This window comes from Drosophila gunungcola, assembly GCF_025200985.1.
Source record: "Drosophila gunungcola strain Sukarami chromosome 3L unlocalized genomic scaffold, Dgunungcola_SK_2 000003F, whole genome shotgun sequence".
In the NCBI taxonomy this organism is placed as follows: Eukaryota; Metazoa; Arthropoda; class Insecta; order Diptera; family Drosophilidae; genus Drosophila; species Drosophila gunungcola.
In genome coordinates this window covers 430,146-450,124 of record NW_026453179.1, presented here as the reverse complement: position 1 = coordinate 450,124, position 19,979 = coordinate 430,146, and the positions used below count along the sequence as shown (strand labels likewise).

Below are 19,979 nucleotides of genomic sequence, written 5' to 3'. Positions count from 1 at the left end.
ATATCTTATCTGCTCGCGCTTTAAGTTTCCCTCACCGCGTCGCGGATCGTTTCAGCTTTCAGCGCCTCATATCATATATTAATTTGATTTCAACTCTCGCCGCTCAAGTAGCGTGGGAAAGCTCATCGCTCGGGGCGTTTCAAAGGCGATTTGTTGTTCAGGCCCGATCGCCAAAACATCGCTATCAAGTGCTAAATTGTTTGTCCCCCGCAAAAATATAAAAAAAACCAACCAACCACCAACGCCGCAAATCTATTCGCTGGGAAAAGTCAACAGGGACCAAGGTTACGACGAGTATGAGTCTTAATTTAGGTCGAAGTATTCGGAAGTTCTTAAAAATATCAACAGGGCTTTTCAATGCAAACACAAGCGCTTAAGGGTTGAAATTTTGGTGCTGGCTTGACCTTTTTTTGCCATGGTTTTAAAAGCTCTCTTTAGAGTTACTAAAACTGATTACTTTAACCAGTAGACTTTTTTGTGGGTCAATAATTATTTAAAATTAATCAATCGGTAGGTACACAATTTTGTTTATAAGTTCAACACATTGACTACTGCATACATTTTAATAACTTACAAAAAAAAACAAAAAAAATTATAGATAATTGTAATATTGCAGGCTTATGGATTAAGCGGGGCACCTTTAAGCACCTTAATCAAAAGAACAAAAAGTATCCTACCCAAAAAGACTGCTACTTATATAAATAAACTGGAGTGTAAATTAAGAATTTCCAATATCCAATAAAGACTTTATCTTACTGAAAGGTATATTATTTTAGAGACTATCTTGGTAATATTTAATGTCAAGAATTTATGGTAAAAAAGAAACATTACTGCTGTTTGAGCTCTATATCAGCACTTCCGCAAAAAGTAAGTTTACAAAACTGCCTAAAAGTATACCCAATTTTTCAATCAACTCTTGTCATGAACAAAAATAACATTAGCTTGGCATAATATTATGCTTAACCACCACCCATATTTTAATTATTTGCATTCCAAAAGAGAACTCAGTAATTTAGTAGTATTCAAAACAAATCCACTTTGGTTGTTTCAATAGGTTTTATTATTTTTTTAATGCGATTTTTTTTGCTGCCCCTTTTAGTTGGGGGCAGCGGGTCTTTGTGTATTGGTAATTGGTAGTTGGTAATATGTCATGATTATTTGAATTAGGGCGTCGATAATTTACAGAGTAAGTCAATGATAAAACAAAATAATTGAAGAACGAAAACATACTTCGGCTGCGTCCGTCTGTCTTGGCTTAGTTCGAGTAGGAACTAATTATGACTAAGTTGTTGTCAAAATCACTACGATACAAAATCACTTCTACAAGAATTCTCTAAGTAACCTTAATGCCACGCCCCCAGCCGAGGGCATGGCACCGACTAAATCGAAATACTTTTGTTGTTTGGTTTCTGTTATCCCGCTAAAGGGTTGATGGATATATATATCTGGGATCGGATCGGTGGAAGGGGCGGGACGGGTAGGAAAAAAGGATAACCAGGGGGACGAGGCGGGAGGTTTCGGAGTCCTAGAAAACTTTGGTTAGCCCTAAAATTAGTTAAAAACTTAACTTAGACATCCCTGTGCTTAGAAGAGTTTCATTAAAGACTACTTTAAATTAATGTTAGCAGTAGCTCAGTGGCCGCCGCTGAACTCGGCGTGGAATTCGATGATGCTGACATAAGTTCCGGCCACGAAGCCCACCACGCCGAACAGTATCAGTCCGGAGTTCTTCCACAGCCGCCAGTTGAAGCGTCCGTACCCGGGATCCTCGTGATACACGGCCAACTCAATTATCGCCGGCACGATCATGCCCAGCGTACTGAGGCACACTGCTCCGATCAGCGAGATGAAGGGCCCCAGATTCGGCAGGGCCACGGCAATGCCTCCACAAAGAAGCTGGAACGGAAGGGAAGTAGGGTTAGTCAAGCAAATTATACAGGATTTTAAGAGTGAGTTAAATTTCTAAGGTCATAGAATTGAAAGTGGTCAGCTTAGTTTAAGATTTTTCAAGGAATTTGTTACGTTAATCGATTCAAAAAGGTATTTATTGATCTTAAGTGATTTAAAAACTTTTTTAGTTAAACCTTAATAATTTAGGAAGCAGGAGCTCTGAAAATGTATAATTAAATAAGTTTTAGGGCCATTTTCCAATATCGAAAATTATATTAAATGACATACTTTCTTAAGTTTTATGTTACATCATAAATATATTTAATAGTTGTTTTGTTATTTGCTATATAAACTACATATTCCGAAAGTCTAACCATTAAATTGATACAATGCATTTCAAATATGTAAAGATTAAAGGATTATTCCTTCGTTAAATATAAATAATTTTTTTTTTAATATTTTACAAAAAAAAAATAAAAACATACTTGATTCCGGATTTAATAAAATATGGAAATATAAATACATTCTATAGAAATAAAAAAATGGCTTTTTTTTAACTGTATTTCGGAAACGGTTTAATCAATTAAATAATATTAACTTATCTGTTGATTTGGAATCTAAACAGAATTATATTAAACATAGAGTTTTAAAGTTTAATTTCCAAAAATTAGATTAAAAGTATAAGTTCCTTTAACTTATCATTAGAAATCGATCGTTCTTGCTAACAAGAAACGGACTTTTGAACTTACCACTAAAAATACACGCAGTCCGTACTCGCTGATATTCTGTTTCTCCGGCCGGATCTTGTGCTCCAGTCCCTTCCACAAGATCGTGACTGGCACGTAGAATTGCAGGGTGAAGGTGAAGAAGATGGCGATGGCAATCATCAGCTTGACGGATTGGGCCAACCTGGATAAAATAAAATATAAGTGTTAAGTAAAGAGAGCTTTGGATTAAGAGAGAGGCAAACCCACTTGTCCTCCAGTGGCAAGTTCAGCGTTATGCTGGCCTGGGTGTCCGGGCCGTACTTCAAGAAGCCGAAGAAGCCAACCAGAGTGTACAGCGCGATCACCAGACCCATGCCCAGATTCAGAACCGAGGGGCAGCCAATGAAGTGGGTGGGGTTCTTCATGTCGTTCTCCAGGGACATGACTACACCGATGCCCTCCAAGGCGAAGATCACGGTGCCGAAGAAGAGCGGCCACTCGGGCACGGCCACGATGCCAGGACGTTCGACGGGAGCAGGAAGATCGGTGAACATATAGATGAAGGTTATCACGATGCCCACGAACATCAGTATGTTGGCGATCATCGAGAAGGGCGTGAGGAACTTGAGGTTTCGCACCAGACACATGAGGATCAGCGGCGCCGTCACGATCATGATCCAAACCCTAATGCTCAGCTCCGTTTCCATGTACACCCGCACCACCTGCTCCACATTGGTGGCCACGAACACCAGATAGATACAGCAGCAGCCCAGCAGATCGATCACCAGAAACGTGTTCACCATGAACCGGATGAAGCGCGACCAGCGGTTCAGGGCAGGCGGTCCGTCAAGGAAGGCCTGCTCGGCCACATCGGCGAATCCCATCATCGGGATCTTGCGTCGTCGGCACAGGATGTGGGCGCACTTGACCAGGATGTGGACGCAGTAGGTGCACAGGGTGCCCACCGCGAACGTGGCCACCAATCCGAACCACAAGCCAGCGTGGGAGAAGGCCATCGGCATGGCCAAAATGCCAGAGCCCAGCGATCCCTTCAGCAGGTGCACAAATGTCTCGAGGTCCCTGCGAAAAGTCAAGGCAAATTGTTAAAGAACTATTAAGTTTTCATTACTGCAATAGTAATATATAAATAAAATATATAAAAAAAACCTACTGTGGTGTTAAAAAGACGTGGTAATTCCAAATATTTTTTAATAAATTTAAATGATTTTTTTTAATTTTTCATTAGACTATTTTTGGAATTGATTTATTGTAATACCTGAAAATTGATTTAAACCTTATTTTATCTAGGAACTATTTATTAATATTTTAAATTATAATTAAACCATTCAGTTAAAAATGCATTTAATTCAATATTATGATATAATATTTAATTAAAATATCAAATATAAAATATAAAATTTTGACTACAGTATTCCATTTTTTGAACAGTCAATCATTTTTAATCTTGCAGCTATTTTATTTTAGCTATTTTAAAATAAAACTTCATTATAGAAAAATCAAACCTAGTTTTTAAATTTTGCAACGCAAAATAGGCATGAGTTAAAAATAGTTTAAAATTCTATTTTTATAAAGGTTTTCATTTTTTTCCATTTTAAAAGTCCTAAGATGCTTAACGAATTTTTAGAAAGGTAATAATAATTTTTAAAATGCATACATTAAGTGAAATTAAAAACAATATATACCAAATTTGTTGTAAACATAATTTTTAAATAATTAAATATAACATTAAATATAATCAATTAAATTTATAGTAAGCGGTATCGTATGTACCCAAATAATAAAATATAAACTTTTATTATCTAAAGGCATCTATCTGACCGATATATAGGTAAATGAATACATGCAAATTTAGCGCTGCCAAAAAAGTGTTGAAGAACTAGAGTGAGTGGCGATATGCAATGAAATAGTTCGTGAACTTTGTGGATGTAAGGGATTTTCCCGTCAGTTTTTTCCAAATAATGAGGGATTAATCACCAAATAATCACAATTAAGTATTTTAAAATGATTTTGGGGGCTGGTTAATAATTATTTTGGTGAGCTGTTGAATCGCAATTCTCAGCATTTTTCTCTCACGCAATTGCATTGCAAATTGCAAGGTCTGGCGGATGCGTTTTTCTCTCTCAGATGTAAATTTAGGGGGTGGAAGGGAAGGCGGGTGGGTTCCTCATTCCCATTCCACTTGCTAAACGAATCGAGCAAAACATTTGTCGGTGCTTTCATTTTATTAGCTCGTTCGCAAGATTTTCCTTTACGGTTTTACTTATTTTTAGTTTGGAAAAAGTAGTTGCCAAAACGTCCAAGGCCAATGTCAATACAATTGCATTTCCGTTCTTTTCGTTTTAGCCCGATGCAAAGTCAAAGTCTTTTGGTCGGTTAAAGGTCAATGACGCGGGTGGGGGAATACAATTAAGGGGATTAGTCATTGAGCGTTTAATGACTTGGATCAGCTGCTTATCCGGGTTGAATAAAACACTTTGGGGAAAGGGGTAGGGTTAGGGGTTGTAAAACTTTGTAATGCAACGCATTTTGCTTATTAATTATAAACAAAGGTCTTAGGAAACTAAAAAAAAAAAAAACTTTCAAAAAGTTTCATTATGTTTCTTTAATTTCACTGGTCTCTATAATTTAGAGTTTCAAAATTTTTGTAAACTTATTTATTTATATTATATTATACCAAACTACAATTCTATAACAACGGTTGTAAAAAGTTCTAGCAACAAAAACCCTTGAAAATGTAACTTATTTTCTCGTATTTGTATACTTTTAAGTAATTTATGTGGCAACTGACAGTTGTTAAACAATTTATTTATATTTCGGCTCGACATACCAACAATTAAAGAGATTTTCCTGTGGATCAATATTTTTGAGCGACAGCTAGTCATTTTAGAGTCTTTAAATCTCTATATAAAATAGTTGCTAATCACTAATGGGAGACTTTATACTAAGTACTTACGATGTGGGATGCTCCACCTTGCGGTGCTCAAACGGATTATAGTTGCCATCCTCGGAGTCGTCTCCTTTTTTCCGAGTGATTACCAGGGGAAGCGTGGACCCTGCCGCCTGTTGGACGGGTACGTCGGCCATGTCCGAGCGGATGAACCTGTCCGAGGAGGAGTACATTTCAAACATTGTCGTGGAGGACTCGTTGTCGATGTTCTTGTACATCGCGATCGAGTTTCTATGGCCGTAGTGCAATCGAGAATCGGAATCGGAATCGAAGCAAACGTGGCCGCTGCCTGAGGCATCGACCAAGACGAATGAATCGATTCCGGGCCGTAGAACATCGAGGCATGGGTGTTACGCTCATCCATCCTCTAGAGAAATACTCACTTGGGTTGACCGCCTTTGCCGCCTTTGGGTTTCTCGTTTTCTCCGTAGCCCGCAGCGACCGTCGGGATTTTCTGTAAAGAGAGAAAAAGCGGCCAGAAGGAAAAGCCAAAATGAGTGCGGATCGGAAAATCGGAAAAACTTATAGAGACAGAGGGAGAGCTGAAAATTTCGAGCAGCAGCAATAGCTATGGTTATGTAAAAGCTCTTCGCAGATGCTGCAGTGCGCAAAAAGGAGCAACCAATAAATTGTGGCCAAAAAGCGGAATGCAAAAAAAATACGCAAAAACAAGATCAATGAACAAGTTCAATGCAGTTTTATGACACAAACTAAATAGACAATTCGTTTTGACTATTGTTACTAAAGCGGTCCAGGTAACAAGCGGCGTATGCGTGATATTTTAGGTTTTGGCTGTTTTCGAGCGTGGCGCCGGGGCCCTGCTTGGCACCTGCTGGTCCAAAGAGGTGGTCATCACGCCGGATCCGCTGGTGGCCACCGGCGGCGGTCCGCCCCTCTTCAAGGACATCTTCAGCTTGTGCCTGGCCAAGGCGGCGCCCGAAAGATGCTGTTTCCGGCCGGAACCCGAACCGGAACCGGAAATGGAACCCTTGGAGCCACCGAAGCTGGAAAGGCTCAACGCCTGGCCCGTTTCCGACTGCTGCTCGCGGCGCGGCGGCAGCGGCGGCTTTCCAGTGGGGGCGTTCAGCTTGAGGTCTTCCAAGGTCACGCTGGGCGGTTGGCGACGGGCGATGAGCGATGGGCGGTTTCCAGTTGGGCAATGGGCGTGTGCGAGAAGCGGGACGAATCTCAGCGCGTGACTCTTGCAAACGGCGACAAGCAACTGAATCAAGGCGGCCAGCCGCCAGCCAGCGCTGTAATGACGGCGACAAACAAAACACCGCCCCATCGCCACCGCCACCGCCAAAAAAACATGCCAACCCACCAACTATCCACTAACCATTCCACCCACCTCTCAGTTGATTCTCTCTACGATGCTCTTGAGTGGGATCAGATCATACTCGTGTACTCGACACCCAGCAAGTTCACAATTTGCATTATTTTCTATCATTATTCTAATTTCTTTTTTTTTTGGGTGCAGCTCCGCATGACGTCACAGCGAAAAAAAAACCCTCTCTTCCACACGTGATCGTCGTGGGAAAAATCAGGGAAAATCAGGGAGGCGGGGGTTGAGTTGAGATTTTTATATAAATTGTTTTTCAACAAGGCAAGCGGCAAAACTAATGAGGAAACTGCGAATTTGTGCAACAAATACGTGCGAAAAGGCACAAAAAATAGAAAACGCTTGTGGGCAAATTGTCCGTTTAATAGAACAGTAAGTTGATAGCTTATTCTTAACGCTGATTAGTTTACTTGTTCAGGTTTTTTTATTTTTTAACTCACTAATTGTAAGTGTAAACAGATGACTTTTTATACGCTAAGTGACTGCTCTTTGGATAGGATTGCTTTTGTAGACGATCTTAACGTCCTTCTCGACCCAAAACTAAAGTTTTCCGATTCTAACTGATAGCCACGATTTGGTGGATGGTCTTAACTTTACTGTGGCAAGTAGATAAACTAGAAATTATACTCCAATAATAATAATAATGAGGAGCCTTTCAGATTCAAATTCTGAATATAAAAATTAAAAGTGGCGCCATCTAAAGGAAGCTAAGAAAATCACTACTAATGTTAACTAACATAGGTACTGTAGAATGTCATGTCAAATGTAAGAACACCATGTAAAATGTAAAGTGATCGCTAACATTACATTTTGGGCGGGAAAAAGGCGGTTTAAATTTCAAGGCGACGTTATTTATGTTTTGAATTGTTTTTATTCTTGTTCTGAGCACAAGGAATTGTTGAAACTTTGAAAACTTTAAAAGAAATCTGTGAGGAAGGTGGCATGTATCCAAAATGTTTATAAGCCTAACCTGACTTCGTGCAAAAGAAAATCGCATACACAGCTATGCCGATCTTAGTTGCTCATAAGGGCAAAAAAAATTATAAATAAAATATTGGAATATTCCCTTTTACAATTGAATATTTTGTGAAAATTCCATTCAAAGCTAAACAACAAAACAGCAAAAAAGCCAGACAAATAAAACCCAAACCACAAGTTCAAACATTCAAAGCATTTTAAGTTTAGGTACGCTCTTTCACGCTTCATTGCCCCCCGCCGAGATTTAAATATGCCCAAACCAAATTTTGAGAACGATTTGCCCACATTTGCGAAGAGTTTTGCATCCAGCCTCTTTCCGCTTCGGATAACATCAACCCATTTTGCGCGCAAAAACATTTCTTCCGAGTGCGCAAATGCAAAGATAAACAAAAGCGCGGTGTTTAAACGTAAAACTGAATGTTGGAACTAAAATATAGATAGCAAAATAATTAGACAGCTGCAGTGCTCACTAATTGCGACAAAGCGCCATTCAGTCAATCAGTCAGATAGTCAGTCGCACAATCGCTCTCGAACTCTGCTAGTTACTCAATTCAGTTATGCCATTTGTTTAACGTTACTGTTCGATTTAATTGAGTACTTTCAAAGAAAATCCCAGTTTTGTCATTAAATGTATTAATAAACTGCAAAGGCAACCCTATTATTTTTTAGAAAACTAAACCACCTCAAACTACTTTTAACAATTTAAGTTACAATTTCCTCTTTCATAATTCTGTTTTCAAACTCACGTAAGCTCTATGAGCTTGTAACAATTTAAATTATTCAATCTTCGAATGACATGCCATAAATTTCGTGATTTTGTGCAATTTATAAGGTACACAATTAAAAAAAAAAAAACATTTTTAAAACGATAAGTGTAGGTTACATTTAAAAGTCAATAAACCAAAATCGGGAGTTAAAAATGCCCTAAATAATTTATTTTTGACCAAGTTTTTTGTTCATTGTTTCATATTTCACTTAAAATTATTTCTCCTTGACAAAATTTTTGTTTATTTGTTAAATATTTCTTTGACTGTATGGCTAGCTATCCCAAAATCACTTATTGCGTTGCACTTTTTTATTGCATTTTAATGTCGTGAGTTTTTGAACTGATGAAAAAATAAACAGAAACGTGTCGATGGCAAAGAACGTAAACAGAGTTCAGAGGGGTGGCTAAAAAGGGGGCGGTTGAAGCAAGCCCTTTGCGTCGACACGTGTCGATGCATTGGCTCAAGTTCAACAAAATGGAGTCAAGTGCAGTTAACATTGCAAAGTGTGACGAATGTGGACAGAAAGAAAAGAGGGAGCTGCATTGATAATGAGCGATTGATAAGAGCACAGGGAAAAACATACCCTAATTAGTGACACTTCTAAAATAATATTCTCGTATTGTAGCATTTTATTAAAATAATATTTGGCGCTTGAAAACAAGATAAATGTGTCAAACATTAAAAAAAAAGCAAAAACCAAAAATCTAATTATAAAATTCGATCTAATAGGATGTTATAAAACCAAGCAAATAGATAATAATGCAAAATAAATATACACATATCCTCAATTAGATAATAATGCAAAATAAATATACACATATCCTCAATTAGCTGCTTTGCATTGCCGCCCAATGCGAAATACCTATCTCTCTTAGTTAGCCAAAGATAAATAATGCAATCGTGAATGTTTTGCGAATTCTTCGGTTATTTAATAATAGATAATAGTGTTTTCTGTAACTGCGCAAAACACTTGGAGTTGAAATGCTGAAAAAAATCTCAATAGCCAAAATACATCAGTCACTGTCATTCAGCAAAAACCATATAATTTACGGCAGGTATTTCCCGATTTCCACACTTCTCCCAGGCGATAACAATAGGGAAACCTATTAATTAGGGGGTCTCTTATCTAGACAAAAAACTCAGAAGCTTACAGCAGTTGTAAGTGCAAGACCGCCTAGATTGTGTGACTAATCTGGACGCGGGTGACGCCTTCTTCCGGACATGATGTATTTAGGTTTTCAACTGCCAACCCCTTTTTCCCCGGCAAAATGAGTAAGCTGAGCCAAGAAAAATGCGGCATTCTAAAGTGCACGGCTATTTCGTGTGCTTTTCTAATTAAAACTGTCAATAGTGGGGTATAGAAGCGAATATAGCCTAAACGAACTCCAAAGCTGCCCCCACCTGGCGTGCCATTGAACTTATGTAAGCGAAAAGTGGAAATGGAAATGGAAACAACACAGAACAGAAACTGAAACAGAAATAGCAAAAAAACGAAAATGAAAACGGCAAACGACAACAAATTGCAGTGGAAAATTTTTATATTTGTTTGCAAAATGCGAGCCACAAAAAAAAATGCAGTATGCAAACCGAGAACTAAGCTCTGAATTTGACATCAGGGGGAAATCACGTGGCCTAGGGTTCAGTTCCCCTGAAAATCGTCGGCAATCTGTCAATTGTTTAAATATTTATTCCCCCACATTTTTTTTCTGGGCTAACACTGGGTAACACCCCCTGATTTTGCACCCATGGCGCCTGCAATTTCCGACAATTGTAGATTAGATATGGGGCATGTTGCACTGATCACTGCGAATCACGAGTATCATAGTAAGTAGATCAGTCTCGTGATCGTGATAGGGACTCAATTTTAACTGCTAAATTAAAAGACTTTCGTTTCATGACATTTCTAATTTGCAATACATTCAGAAGATTGATTGGAAGTTTTTTATTGTCCGATAAATGTGAACAAATATTTAAGACACTTTAAAAAATGTCTATGGAGTCCATAAATTAAACCATAATATATGAAATGAAATATTTTAAGTTTTTGTTAAAATTTTAGCATTGCTTTTCTTGTAATGTCTACAAAAGTATAAAGTATAAAGTTTCAAAGGCTTAGAGTTAGTTTAACTGGTTCTTAAATGCAAAACGCGTTACAAAACAAAATTAAATAACGAAATATTGTTTTTTGACATTCATACATAAATTTTAGTATTGCTCGTAAATAATGATTCGTAAAAATATACAACGCATTTTTTAGTAACTCTTAATTTAGAATTACAAATCATTTGAAAAGTCATTAAAGTTCGGAACCTACAACGTTTACTATTATTTTTAAATGAAACAAGTTTTTTTAAATTATTGTTTAAAGATGCCATTAGTCTGTTTGTTAAATAGGCGTATTGTAGTATACTTCTAGACTTTTATAGACGTAATGTCAACCTCCCTTTTGGTGTTTGCGTAAGATATTGCCATATAGAATTGCATTAAACGTAATTAATGGTCATTAATTTGTAGTTAAAAACAATTTTCTTTTCCTTCTCGAAGGTTACACTTCTAAAGCATAAATATTTACAAGTCTGCTGCGCCGCTGTGCATGATCTTTTGTATTCATACCAACAACATAAATCCGTGAGTATCGAAACCGATCCAGTTGGATCGGACATAGTACCGACTGATCCAAATAGCTTTGCTAGCCGTCATGGTGAAATCGGATCAGATCGGTTCAATCGATTCCCGATTTCCAGAACAATGCTCGTCTATTGTTATTACCTGTAATGTAATAACTAAAAAAAAAAAGGGGGCTAATGTATGGGGAGAGTACTGTGCAGGTTGGGGTTTCAAGTGCAGGCTGACGCAATATGCAAGAGGAGCTTCTCCCATTGGACACACTCAGTGGAAAGTTACCGAGTGCAAAACCAAAAACCGAGAGCTCGAATTGGTGCCAGAACTTTACTCAAATGCCAATTCAGCGAATTCCGCACCGCACTGTTTTTTCCACTTTGGCGCTTGCGCAGCAGCCAAAAACTGAAAAAAATAAAAAAAACATTCCGTGAACTCGAAACCCCGAAAAACGCTGACACATTAGGTAGACCAAAATGAGTACCAGCTATAACCGGTCGACCGAATGCCCTACACTCCATAGACATATCCATTATGCCCAGGTCCCGGCAGACCTAAAAGTGCAGCTCGGCGAGTGGAAAATTCCACTGGGTGCCCTGAAAATAGGCAGCAACAAAGGGAGCATCGCAACAATGGGAAAGCGGGTGGAAAACTGTTTGGCCTGTTACTCATAACAACAAAAACAACAATAAAGCGATAAATGAAATGAGCAGGCGGCCAAAAAGGAAAAGAAGAAAGAAAGAAAGAACCACCGAAATCATCCCCGAAATTAGGCTTTAGTTTGTTATCAATCCAAACAAACATTAGCCCACAGATTTGCATAAACAGTCATTCTAAGGAAAGTAAATATAAACCATGGCAAGCGGCCATCGATCAATAAATAAACAAGGCATTAAATGGTTAAGTCTGGGACTTTTGAGCCAAGTACTGCAGAGGTGTCACATCACATGTCCGCGGCAGAAGCCTTTATGCCAAATTAATCAACGCAAAATGTTGATATGCATAAATCTAAATTTGCAGGAAATCAAGGTGATATCATATAGGGTATTTTACCATTAGGCTTATAGGTTCAAAGGGTGGAAATGGAAAATTTTCAGAAAGGATGTCTACATCGCTACAATAAGCATTATGTCAAATTTCTATAGAGGTCATTAAAATTTTCTTATGTTAAATGGTTAATTAAGAAATGGAATTTTTGAAGAAACATAAGTATGCGGGCAAAAACCTCTTGTGAAGTCGGAATAAAAAATAAAAGATAACAAAGTACCTTTTCTATAATTTATGTTCAGGAACAAGGAAGTTTCCAGAACTTTCTGGTGGGTTACGTTCAAAAGTTGACTGTGAAAAATGTTTGGAAAAGATAACTTGTTACAACTTTCTTGGGGTTTTTATCAAGATTTCCAAACAAGCTAACTAAAAAGCCTTTTGTAGAAATGAAATAAGAGACTTTTTTATTTCTGAATGTTTGGAAAGTGGTAACAATAAAGGAAGGATAAAGGAACACTCAGGACTTGAAAGAACTAATTATTATCTCTTAGCTAGAGGGAAACATATAGAAAATAACCACCAGCAACTAAGGATCGACCTATTTCCGAAGTTTTGACAGGTAACCCAGGAAATGATGATATTACTTACAGTGTACTCTGTGGGCGCCAGCGGCGTCCGCGAGTCGCTCTTATGGAAACTCATGGCGACGGTAACGGTAATGGTAATCCTTGGTCAGCCGATATCTTTGCGGATGCAGGATCGGGCCGTTTGGGGTACGGATCCTGGTGCGCGAAACGACACTCGAAAATCGAGACTGGCCTCCAAGCACTTGTTACAGATACAAAACAGAATTGAATGGCAGATTTAATAGCAATGGTCGGGACAGAGAGACGCTCGTCTTAAAGTGGGATTGGAGTTGAGTTGGATTTGGATTTGTATTTGAGAATAAGAAATGCAATATTACTAATGCAAGCTTGCGAGAGAGACCGTGACCGGGAACTGGGAATCGAATCGGAGATTTCAGTGATTTCGAATTCGAATTCGGGTAGTTTTCGTTTTCGGAGTTGCGATGGCCAACAACCGCACGGTTTGACAAACAGAACAAGAATGCCAAACCCTAGCACTAAAACGGCGAGTAAAACCCCCGATTTCCAGACCGATTTCCCTGGAGAGAATAGTTATACCAAGTGCGAAAGAGAGAGAGCGACAGGGAGAGAGAGAGAGCAAGCGAGAAAGACCCAAAGAGAGTGAGAGCACTCGCTCGCTAACAATTTCCGTTATTTCGCTAGCAGTTTCAACCGAATTTTTCCCCGATTTCCCTGCTTTATCTCCGAACTCCGGTTTTCCTTGATTTCCGTCTCCGCCGGGACCAAAACAAAAATAAAAGGAACCTGGCTGCAACTTTTATGGCATACAGGTCGGCTGCTGAATCAGTTCCGCTTCAAATAGTTGGGTGCCTACTTATAAGGCACATGCGTCACATGTTACAAAATATATCACTTATAACATAAGCTCTAGAGAGAACCGCATACGTAAATAGAGTTTACTGACTCATTTTACAATTTTATCAAGCCTACATATATAGATATTTTATTTATAAAAATATAAGTTATATTGCTCATGTTAAAGCAGATACGATATATTATATTGCGTATAAATCTGCAGATAGAACAAACAAATGTAAATAGTATTTACTGACCCACTTCATAAAGAATTTTATATAGCAACTCGTTTAATACAAATTATTATTATTTTTTGCACTACTGCAATTTTTTAAGAAAATTATTTATAATAATGTAAATATAAAACCTAAATGACATTCCGTTTTGCTTCGTAATGTTTTTTTTAATTCTGTTAAATTAGTCTTAAAAATAAATATAACAACCATTTAAATTTTAAGCTTTGGAAATGCGACTTAAGTTTGTGACTTAAAAAAATCTTTTTCGATAGACAATTTTTTTTTAAAGACAAGTTAGATTTTGTAAATATTAGCAAAAATGTAAATATGCAACTTTGACTTTGTTTTCATTTCCGTGCCTATCTATGTATCTAATGAATCAGTTTTCCAAAAGCTGAAAGTAGGCAGATAAGACCAGATAACGGATGGGGCTGGGAAAACTGGTATAGTCTGCTAACTAATAACCGATATCGGGCCGATAAAAGCACATATGACGATGCATGACGTCGTCCATTTGGACTGCCTCAATTGGCCGCCAATTGAAACGTGCGACCCCCACGAGAGTCGCAAAATTAATTGAGTTCGAAATTGGTGGCCAAAAAAATGACGCGCCAAGGGCTCAAGTGCTCAGAAAAAGAACAGACCAAGAAGTGTGGATCAGTCATTTGCTGAAATTAAAATCAATTTGATTTTTGCGTCGCATTTATTTATGGGTAACTCGAAACGTGCGCCAACTGCACAACTGATACTTTGTATACGGTTGCTCCAGCTTGAGGGAAACCAGTTCAAAGCGGTTGAATTCCTTGCGAAAAATGGTTGTGGAAAATTTCACGTTTTTTCTGCAATTGCCAGCTTGTCAAATTCACTCAAAATTGACCGAGTTCTGGGCTAAATTGCATCTGGCGAGGGATTAGATTGAAGGCACATTGAATTTGAGATCAAGGTGAGATCTGAATCAAAATTTAATTGAAAATTAATTTATTCATGCGGCAGTTAAGAAATTTCAATAGCTAAGTCATTGAAAAAATTTACAGGGGGTTCGTTGAATTTTCAAATTGTAACTGCCAGGAAATTTGGTTTCAAAAAAGTACTGCATACTTTTGGGGCTTCTGAAATCAGCGCCACCTCTGGGCTAGCTACACAAAGTAAGTTTCTCAAACTACCAGCAGATGGCGCCTTTGTGTTCTCCTGTTGGTGACATTGCTCATACGACCCCTTAAACAAGCAAAAAAAAAAAAACTGCGAGAAAACTGCTCCTTAATTTATGTGACCTCTGCTGCCGATCAGCACGGATTTAGCTACTTAACTTATAGATAAACATAAAAATAACAAGTGCCGGTTTCTCAGCGAAATCCGAATCAAGTCGTACTTGAGCGCTAATTTAAGGCAATCTTAATTCCAGCCGTTGACGGGCGTGTTATTTAAGCAATTTGCATATGCAAAAGCCAGAACGCACCCTGAAATTTGATTGCCAAACAGGTTTCAGGCAAGACAAAGAGATATTGACCGTAATTGTTTGCAATGAAAACACTCAAAAAACACTCGCAAACTGCAAGCTCATCCGAAAGCGGAACGCAGAGAAAAGTTTGGGTATTACCTTAGTCACACGCTCCTTCAATCGCCATGCAAAGCACACATATAACTCATTAATATACTATAAGAAACACACTGTTTATCACTCACAAAGCGTAAATCCTTGGGCCATTCATAAAAAACACTTGACGCAAAAAATCCCCAAACAAGTCAGTTTATAATGCGATCACGCTCAGGTTGTTGACTTTGAAATTCACGTTGATTCATTAATTTCAGCCATAGTTAATGAAGATGCATTGCTGGCACAATTCACACATCACTTTAGATTTCACACATTAAATGCTCACCTTTTAAGGATATTTATTTCTTTGCTTTACGGAAAGACTTTAATTAGGACAACCAACGCACTAAGTTCCAGAACTCAAACTAATTGTCTTGACAAACCTTAGCTGCCAAGTAACCACTTGGCCGCATGGAACGGATAAGACTGTCCTATCTGGATAGGTGTATTCGCAAAAAAGATTGAAAAACCTTAGGGCCAGGGTACAAATTTTCCAACCACCTGTCCGCTCAATGACGCTATTATTTATTAATTTTAGTCTTCAGATAGGTGACGAAGAACAAAGATCTGAGGACCCGCTTCCGACTAAAAATGCTAGCATGTTAATTTAATTACTGACTGATTGGGCCATGCAAAAATAGCCACTGGACTGATAAATCCGATAAGCAGAGCTCGAACAATTTTAGATATTTCTATAAATACAGGGCGGGGTAGAATCACCCTCTTTAGTGATTCACATATACCGCCTTTACCGCCGTTTTATCACGAAACCAGGAAGGTTTTTTTTTAAAGCGAATCAAGCTGGGATCTATAACAATCTAACCACCAATTCAGCTATCTCCACGCGCTTAACTAATGAGCACTTATGGCTAATTATACTTGCTGGCAATGTCGATTCTATCATTCTCCGCTGATCCGCTCCATAGAACAGTCACTCTTAGGTAACAGGCACTTAACGACTGCCCATCCTAAACTACCACCAGAGGCTTACCAAAATCCGAAAGCAAACAGGGGACAGCCCGATAAGGCTTGTTTACACCTGCCTAATTGCAGTCTCAAGTGATATACAGTGGCAGCACATAAAAACCAATTACCTTGTTGTTTCCCACCGACAACCCACTGAATGGTGTGAACTTTGACGTGTTATTCTGATTTCCTATGATTTATTTGTGATTTATCTTCGATTTATCTGTGATTTACAATCACATTTCGAAGGCCACGACCGAATTCCGCCTTAATCGATTATTGACACTAATCGGAAAACTATATCAGTGAAAATATATACATTTCCTTGGCTTATTTCAACAGTTTTGACAAGTGCCATACACCTCTTGTGATTTTTTAAGACTCATTAAATTTGGAGTGTTGATAGGAGTATAAACACTTATATAAATAGAACAACATTAGAAACGCTTTATATAACACAGTTAACTATGGATTATACTACAAATGAATTTTAAGATACTTTAGTTCACTTTTTAAAAGTTCTGCTTTCAGACTTTGTTTTACCAAAGTGGTCGTTATTTTGGATTAAATCATTTTTAAACCAAGGGTATTTACAAATTGACTAACTGAAATTAATTTGTATTTTTTAGATTACTTATCCACTTAATTTGCCATAGCTTATGTATGATTATCCGCGTATTACACTTTATTTTGCGCTAATTTTTTGATGACCATAACCGAATTCCGCGTTAGTCTCGATAGATTGCTGCAATCGGGTAATCAGTCGGGCAAACACTCTCGGATATACAAATATTACGTTTACGAGGCACTTACAGTATCGCAGGTTGTGCCCGATCCGCTAATCACGGCTAGCGTCATTATTCCAATAAAAATTAAACCGAAAACAATTAAATCAAGTATACGCCGCGTTCGGCGACGGAGTTGTTTGTAGAGCGATTGGCGGACACAGAATAAAAGCGCGAATCTGGCCAGACGCTCAATTTAAAACAAAAGTTGGCAGTTGGAAGTTGGCAGTAAGTGAGCCTCTATCTCGATCCCAAAGCTCTCGGAACCCGCTCGAGTACCGCATAAGCCCCCGTGATCTTCGATCTCGCCGTGAAACATTCGCACTTGGCAATGGCACTGGTTAAGCATGAGCATTAACATTGAGTGAGATATTTGCCTGGGCCCGGGGTGAATCCGGTGCTCATGGGTTGAAGAATTGGTTGGCTTAATACCCAGTGTTTAGACTATTTTATTGCAATTCCACAGTCGCGGCCCAGACAGCAGAACGTGAGAAATAACTCAAAACCGAAGACAGACGACATTTGTCGGCCGATAAAGATGTCAGCGATCTGGTAGGCCAGTACACACAGTACTTAGAGCGCTTATCGCCAAGATAAACCCAACATAAGGGGAGACTTCTCTGTCGGTTCCACAAACGCTTCTACGAGAGATTACCAAAAACAAGAAATAAAGCTAACTTTAGCGGGCCGAAGATCACATACTCTTGCAGTTATAACTAAAATATATTAATGTTATAAATTGACTATCGAACAATTTAGCTGTTTAAGAAAATGCTGGTGTTCTTGATCAGGAATGTATATTTTACTTAACAGCCGGAAATGACTCCTTCAATTTTCTGACCAAAATTATAGCACTCGTACTTATCCCTTGAAAGCTTTTAGCTGTCTATTAATGCAGCGAAACCGAAACTATAAATGTATTTAAACCGCCTTTAAAAAGTATTGCAAACTTACATTAATTTTTATATTTTTAATAATAAAAACAAAGCCTAAATGACAGCAGTTATGACTTTGAACCACTTTGAGAATTTTATTATATCCTAAAAAGAATTTATTGTATATGCTGTATACAATATAATTATGGTAATTTGCTATTTGATTTTTGCTATAAACTATGGAAATTTTAAGCAACAACAAGCAACCTTTAAAATTTTGTATATTGTTTTGTGCAACAATTTGAGAACGGAAACTAATGTCTTGAAGAAGAAAAACTTTGAGTTTTGGTAACCAAAACGAAATAAATAATTTTCGAAATATTTTTTAAATGCAATCGAAGACATTTAATGGCCTAAAGCTATATGGATCTTATAGCCACTTACGTTCTCTGGCGTCGACATGGCTGAAACCGAGAAGTCGAGCAGAACCGCAGACCTTGCAGCACGAACCTTTCACCCTGACCAAGCCGGGACCAACTGAACCGATCGGACCCACGGGTTATCCGATGGTAAGCTCTTTTCGCGCAGCACTTGAAACTGGAAACTGTGTCACCCTCAATTCGAACTTCCTTCAACGGGGCAAACGAGCCGAGCCAACCCCAATATAATAATAATAAATCAGCGCTCATCAGCGGCGCAGAGGTGTCCCAAATGGGATTCGCTCTTTGGTGCGCAGTTCTTCGTGATTAAACCAACGCATAGTGCCTAAAACAGTTTAGAGCCTCAAATTGAGAATAACAAAGCAATTTTTCAATTGAGCTGCCACAAATTTACACGCTGCCATGATATATGGGTGGGCAGAACCCGCTCGACAACTATATGCCATATGCCATATGCCATATGCCGAATGCCGTATTTCAATCTGAAAGTAAAAGTTGGGGAAATTGGCGAGGCCAAAGGGCAGTCGACCACCTGACCCATTCGAGGGTGACATCGGATCAACTGGGAAATGGCATTGTGAGTGCGAGCGGAGAGCGAGTGTAAACGGAGAAGAGATTTCTGGTCCAGCGGCACGTGTTCTTTGTTGGGTGACAGCAAACAGGGCATCGCAAGTTCAGGGCGAAACCAATTTTCCCTTGCCCATATTATTATGCTCGCTCAACAGCTATTAACGATCGGAGATACACTGGGAAAAATATTCAAGAATAGCTGAAACAATAATTGAATTTAAACATAGTTTTTCCTGAATTTAAATAAAGATTAATATAAATAAATTAACAAATATTAACAAGCTTGTCCAAAATGTATATTTTTCAATCCGTTCTTTATTTCTGGAATTGAAAATTTATATTAAGAATATTTCAGATTTCTTTGAAAAATGCAAACATAAACAAGAACTATTTTACTAAGTAAATTTATAATTTATTCTCCTGTGATAATTTTGTTCAAATAATAACAACAAATTAATTTGTTAAAAATAATTATTTTTTATATTTCCAATAAAGTGTGTGCATACGTCGTATCTCACTGTACTCGTCAATACACATATTCAAAATACAATTTAAGTCAAACAGAGTGCTTTTGTTTATTTTTACACCTAATCAGATGAATTTGCATGCAATTATCACACGGCAATCACTAAATTTAGCACAAATGCGTTTGCCTTGTTGATCAGATTGGAAATGTGTCATTTCCATAATGATATCTAAATACAAATGCTACAAGCTGAAAGCTTTTTTAGGGTACTTAGTTAAATTATTGGTTTTAGCTCTAACTAAAGCATAACGTTATGAGAGTTTTTCTTGATCGACTAGTCATATATG

The 19,979-nt window shown here is 38.1% G+C and overlaps 1 protein-coding gene across 5 annotated transcripts; it reads right to left on the bottom strand.

The window, feature by feature from the left end:
• Positions 1 to 1,011: 1,011 nt before the first annotated feature.
• Positions 1,012 to 18,730, bottom strand: LOC128258335 (proton-coupled amino acid transporter-like protein CG1139). 5 transcript variants are annotated; one of them, XM_052989917.1, is made up of 6 exons: positions 18,601 to 18,730; positions 5,949 to 6,019; positions 5,572 to 5,718; positions 2,865 to 3,677; positions 2,640 to 2,799; positions 1,012 to 1,896 (listed from the first exon to the last, which is right to left on the bottom strand). In XM_052989917.1, the coding sequence occupies exons 1-6, from the start codon at positions 18,616 to 18,618 to the stop codon at positions 1,633 to 1,635; spliced, it is 1,473 nt and encodes a 490-aa protein (XP_052845877.1). In that variant the 5' UTR covers positions 18,619 to 18,730; the 3' UTR covers positions 1,012 to 1,632. The 5 variants fall into 5 exon arrangements, with proteins under 5 accessions (XP_052845877.1, XP_052845876.1, XP_052845878.1 ...); XM_052989916.1 differs by lacking the exon at positions 18,601 to 18,730 and adding an exon at positions 17,310 to 17,443; XM_052989918.1 differs by lacking the exon at positions 18,601 to 18,730 and adding an exon at positions 15,817 to 15,938.
• Between the last annotated feature and the right edge of the window lie 1,249 nt (positions 18,731 to 19,979).